This window comes from Sapajus apella, unplaced genomic scaffold (genome assembly GCF_009761245.1).
Source record: "Sapajus apella isolate SASKATOON/1434 unplaced genomic scaffold, GSC_monkey_1.0 scaffold1260, whole genome shotgun sequence".
NCBI lineage: Eukaryota > Metazoa > Chordata > Mammalia > Primates > Cebidae > Sapajus > Sapajus apella.
The window spans coordinates 9,653-15,207 of NW_022438186.1; the positions used below are offsets into that span (position 1 = coordinate 9,653).

Here is a 5,555-nt window from a genome sequence, read left to right on the forward strand (position 1 = left end):
CAAAGGCTGACGCCCCGGCTCTTCAGGTCCCAGCGCTCCCGCACTCCGCACGAGCCCCAGTCCCGCAGCCTCTCGTGGCCCTCGGTTTCTCCCAACCCCGAGAAGGGAGCAGAGGCCGGGGGTACACGGCCCCGGCCGGCGGGGGCGGAGGAAAAATCCGGACCCCTTCCGCCGGCCCAGCCCGCCCCGGAACCCGGCTCGGCAGTCCGGCCCAGACCGGGCCCCACGTGGCCCCCGGGGCGGACCGCACTACCCTGCTGCCGCCGACTGACGGCGCGCCCCAGCCACTCCGTGCCGCGCTGAGGGCCAGCGGCCAATGAGCGCCCGGCGCAGCCGCTTTGCCATTGGCGGCCGTGGGCTCCGCCCCTGCCGGCAAGCCCCGCCCCGCTCCCGGGTTAGGTTGCGGCGCGGGCGGCGGGCGGAGCTGGTCCCGTTGTGCTGCGGCTCCGCGCGGCCTGCAGTCCCGGGCCCGCGCCCCGCGCCGCCCGCCCGCCCGCCCGCCATGGAGTCCGGCCCCGACGGCCCAGCCGCCTCCGGCCCCGCCGCCATCCGCGAGGGCTGGTTCCGCGAGACCTGCAGCCTGTGGCCCGGCCAGGCCCTGTCACTGCAGGTGGAACAGCTGCTCCACCACCGGCGCTCGCGCTACCAGGACATCCTCGTCTTCCGCAGGTACCGCTGCTGCCCGCGGGCGCCGGCCCCCTCGGCTCATCCCGGGCCGCCCGCTGCCCGCCTCTCGGGCCCCTCCACGCCGGGACCCAGGCCGGCAGGACCCCGTCCTGCCCTGGCCCCCCTCGCCACCCCTCACCCCGCCTCCCTGGGCTGGGGCCGGGGCTGGGGCTGCGGGCGGGCCTTTGGGCGGTGGAGCCAGAGTCTGCGCCCCGCTCCACGTTTCAGCCCTGGGACACGTCAGAGCCCGAGGAGACCCCGGGTCTCAGCCCGGCCTCCGCCCGGCGGCCTGCCTGGCGTTTCTCGCCACGTGTCACCATCGACCCTCACCCCTGGGACCCCTAGACGGGGTAGGGCGACCCTCCTCACCCAGGGCGGCTTGGGGTACGTTTTCCCCACCCCAGAGAACCCAGGTCCCCGACTGTCACTCCGCCCGCAGTAAGACCTATGGCAACGTGCTGGTGTTGGACGGTGTCATCCAATGCACAGAGAGGGATGAGTTCTCCTACCAGGAGATGATCGCCAACCTGCCTCTCTGCAGCCACCCCAACCCGCGAAAGGTACCCCAATTGTCCTCTGGGACAGTGCTGGACGACGACGTGGCGGGGGTGGGGGGGGTCCCAGGTGTGCCACAGGCTCCGTCCAGATGCTGCCCTTACGGTCGTCAGAGAAAATGCAAGGAAAGCTAGGGGGTCTCGCAGAGGGGTGGGGGCGGACAGGGGGTCCCGCAGAGAGGTGGGGGCGGACACTGACGCGGCTTCTGAATCCTGGTGCAGCCCTGGAAGGAACTTCCAGGAAAGGGAACACCGGCACGAAAACATTTCGAGGGTAGAAAATGATGAGGCCCTTGGGTTGGAGGGGCCAGGGGCCTGGGGGCACCCAGTCCTGCCAGTGCCCCTGCCTTGACTGCCCCCTCCTCCCAGGTGCTGATCATCGGGGGCGGAGACGGAGGTGTCCTGCGCGAGGTGGTGAAGCACCCCTCCGTGGAGTCCGTGGTCCAGTGTGAGATCGACGAGGTGAGCGCCAGCACAGAGCAGCGGGGTGGGGTTTGAGTCCTGGTTCTCCCGGCCAGCTGGCCCTGCAATAGCTGCACACCCCTGAGCAAGGCAGGTAGGGCCTGTTTCCCCATCCGGGAAACACCTGGCAGGGAGGGTTCAGTAGGAAAACCAGATGGCAGAGGGCCTGGCAGGTGGTGAGGGCGCCTGCGTGGCAAGTTTTTAGTAAGACTAAGCTTATATGTTTTTTGTTTTGTTTTGTTTTTGTGAGATGGAGTCTTGCACTGTTGCCCAGGCTAGAGTGCAGTGGCCTGATCCTGGCTCACTACAACGTCCGCCTCCCAGGTTCAAGAGATCTTCCTGCCTTAGCCTCCCTAGTAGCTGAGATTACAGGTGCCCACCACCATGCCCGGTATTTTCTTTGTATTTTTGGTAGAGGCAGGGTTTCACTATGTTGGCCAGGCTGAACTCCTGATCTGGTGATCCACCCACCTCAGCCTCCCAAAGTACTGGGATTAAAGGCATGAGCCACCTCACCCAGCCAACTAAGCTGATTTTTAATCTCAGCCCCCAGGCAGGGGCCAGAGACAGCTCAACTATTTGTACATTGCCCTTTACACTCGGTAGCTGCTCACTAAAATCATGCTACATGCCAGGTGTTGCCCGGGTATGGGGAGACAGTGGTAGACAGATCAATGCCAGTCTCAAAAGAAAGAGGAGAGGTGGGCACGGTGGCTCATGCCTATAATCCTAGCACTTTGGGAGGCCAAGGCAGGTGGACTGCCTGAGCTCAGGAGTTGAAGACCAGCCTGGGCAACACGGGGAAACGCCGTCTCTACTAAAAATACAAAAAAATTAGCTGGGTGTGGCGGCATGCACCTGTAGTCCCAACTACTCGGGAGACTGAGCAGGAGAATTGCTGGAACCTGAGAGGTGGAGGTTGTAGCAAACGGGGATCGCACCACTGCACTCCAGCCTGGGCAACAGGAGTGAGACTCCATCTCCAAAAAAGGGTGAGGGGGGGCTTGCCCAAGGCGGCTTGCCTTTCAGGCAGTTCAGGAGTCCCACATGGCTGTGTCTGGCTCCAGGTCCCCCAGCCCCCTTGGCCTAGTCTGGTCCCTCCCATCCCCTCCAGGATGTCATCCAAGTCTCCAAGAAGTTCCTGCCAGGGATGGCTATTGGCTATTCTAGCTCGAAGCTGACCCTACACGTGGGTGATGGTTTTGAGTTCATGAAACAGAATCAGGATGCCTTTGATGTGATCATCACTGACTCCTCAGACCCCATGGGTAAGCAGCGGACGGGCCCCAGGATTTTCTGGCAGCCGCAGGTCTGGAGGTCAGCCTCGTCCAGGCCTTCAGAGTGGACGATAGAGGGACCTCCCGGCCCTCGAACTGGAGCTGTACTTTTCCCTTCTGTGTTGTTACCTGCTCCTGAAACATGGCTCGGGACAGTAGGCAGGAGCCGGGCCGCTGCCCAGAGTTCAAAAGCTGGGGCCCAGGGAGAGTGGGGATCCGGCTTTGGGACACTGAGGCCCCCGTGTCCTTTTCAGCCTCTCCTTGGCTCTGGACTGGTTATCCTTGGAGTGGGGGTGGGTTCTAGTAAGTATGGAGCCTCCGCCGACCTGGGTTCAGATCCTGGCTCTGGCCACCGGGCAGCTGTGTGGGTCTGTGTAGTGGGGTGACAGTGGCCCTGGAGGTCTCAGCCAGGCTGTGTTCAGTGTGCCTTCCTCCATCCTTCCCCAGGCCCCGCCGAAAGTCTCTTCAAAGAGTCCTATTACCAGCTCATGAAGACGGCCCTCAAAGAAGATGGCGTCCTCTGCTGCCAGGGTGAGCCACAGGCCTGGAGCAATGGGGCTGGGCGGGACGGGATGGAACGGGCCCTGCTGGATGCTAATGCTGCTGGGGGGACCCCCAGGTGAGTGCCAGTGGCTGCACCTGGACCTCATCAAGGAGATGCGGCAGTTCTGCCAGTCACTGTTCCCCGTGGTGGCCTATGCCTACTGCACCATCCCCACCTACCCCAGCGGCCAGATCGGCTTCATGCTGTGCAGCAAGAACCCGGTGAGATGGGGGTGCCAGGGGGTGTGGGGGTCCGGGGCAGGTGGGCATAAAGTGCCCTCCCCAAGCTGGGCATGGTGTCTCATGCCTGTAATCCCAGCACTTTGGGAGGCCAAGGGGGGTGGATTACCTGAGGTCGGGAGTTCAAGACCAGCCTGACCAACATGGAGAAACTCCGTCTCTACTCAAAATACAAAAAACAAAATTAGCCGGGCATGGTGGCACACACCTGAGGCTGAGGCAGGAGGATTGCTTGAACCCGGGAGGCAGAGGTTGCAGTGAGCCGAGATGGTGCCACTGCACTCCAGCCTGGGCAACAGAGCGAGACTGTCTCAAAAAAAAAAAAAGCACCCCTGCCATATGCCCCTCTGTCCTGGTCCCCAGGGCACCAACTTCCAGGAGCCAGTGCAGCCCCTGACGCAGCACCAGGTGGCGCAGATGCAGCTGAAGTACTACAACTCTGACGTGCACCGCGCCGCCTTCGTGCTGCCTGAGTTTGCCCGAAAGGTAGGTGGCCTGTAGGGCCAGGTGGTGGGACCCAGGGAACCAGAGCGCCCTCCTGACTCGCCTCGTATCCCTCCAGGCCTTGAATGATGTGAGCTGAGCCCAGGCACCACAACTGATGCCACCCAGGACCTCGGACCAGGGAGCCTGCAGGGTGCCTGGGCCCCTCCAGCCCTGGGCCAGCCCTCCTGCGGCTCTCGCCCACCAACCAAGTGTTACAAGCCCCAGAATGCTGCCCGGCCTGCCCTGCTGGGCGGACTGCCTGTGTGTCTGTCTCTCGGCGTTCCACCTCCAAGCCTATACCAGCTGTGTACAGCGCCATCTCTCTGCCTTCTGTTGCCCCTCACTCACCAAACACGTGTATTTATAACAAAGATCAGAGTCCTGTGTCCCCTGATCTTGGCTGGGCCCAGGCAGAGCCACATTCACCACTGGGTATTTCTGGGGCGAGGGTTTGCAGGGCTGGGCTGTGGTGGGCCCTCGTGGATAGCCTGGGCACAGAGGGTCACCTTGGTCATCACGCCGGACCCAGAGCTGTCCTGGGAAGCTGACTCAGCAAGCCCTTCACAAGGCCACTGGTGACAGCCCCCCAGGGCTGTAGGGTGGGTGAGATCAGGGTGGGATTGCTGGTGTCTCCTGGGGCTGCCCGGGAGCATTCTCAGAATTGGGGTCACTCACAGGTGTAAGGTCCCATCCAGGTGCTCCAGGGCAGATACCGGAGGTATCCAGAAGGGGATAGTGGGGCTCAGTTACCTTGGACCTTTTTAAGCACATCAGACTCTTAGCACTGGTCCAGTGACTGTGCCCTGACCCCACTTGGGACTCAGACTTGGGTTCAAATTCTGCCTGTCCCCCTGTGAGTGACTTCAGGCAAATTCCACTGTGCCCCTCACCCCCCTTGTGTGAACAAGTTGAGAAGGCAGGTGTGGGTGACCAAACCAGGCACTTCCAAGGATCAGGGCTGTCCCCTCTCCAAGGTGCTGAACTCGCCCCAACCAGGTTACCACTCTGGTGGGAGGACAGGAAGGGAACCCCCCTCCATGCACATGCTAGAGTCGCCAACCCCTTCCCCACCTTGGACAGGGGCTGGGCCAGAGAACCCATTAGGGTGGGAGGCCTGGGGGCAGGGAGTGGCCCTCATCCGATGCTGTTGCTGGAATACCCCATTCCCAGCTGAGGCAGCCATCTTGGAGCCCTAATTTAGCCGGGAATGTTTCTGGGACATCCAGAATAATGGGAATCTGGTTTCACCACCAACTCTGGCCTCAAGCCAGTCACAGCCCTCCAGGCTCCACCTACCCCCCACTCCCCACCCCTGTGAGAGCTTACC

The 5,555-nt window shown here is 62.6% G+C and overlaps 1 protein-coding gene across 1 annotated transcript; it reads left to right on the top strand.

The window, feature by feature from the left end:
* Positions 1-377: 377 nt before the first annotated feature.
* On the top strand, positions 378-4,601 carry SRM (spermidine synthase). The gene is made up of 8 exons (XM_032272903.1): positions 378-669; positions 1,106-1,226; positions 1,590-1,682; positions 2,797-2,950; positions 3,407-3,490; positions 3,579-3,724; positions 4,106-4,228; positions 4,305-4,601. Exons 1-8 carry the CDS (start codon positions 503-505, stop codon positions 4,323-4,325), a joined length of 909 nt encoding a protein of 302 aa, XP_032128794.1. The 5' UTR covers positions 378-502; the 3' UTR covers positions 4,326-4,601.
* The last annotated feature ends 954 nt before the right edge of the window (positions 4,602-5,555 follow it).

Coding starts and splice junctions, on each gene's coding strand:
- SRM (XM_032272903.1), top strand. CDS start 503: ATGGAGTCCGGCCCCGACGGCCCAGCCGCCTCCGGCCCCGCCGCCATC. Junction 1,683..2,796: donor TCCAGTGTGAGATCGACGAG/GTGAGCGCCAGC, acceptor CATCCCCTCCAG/GATGTCATCCAAGTCTCCAA. Junction 3,725..4,105: donor TGCTGTGCAGCAAGAACCCG/GTGAGATGGGGG, acceptor CCTGGTCCCCAG/GGCACCAACTTCCAGGAGCC.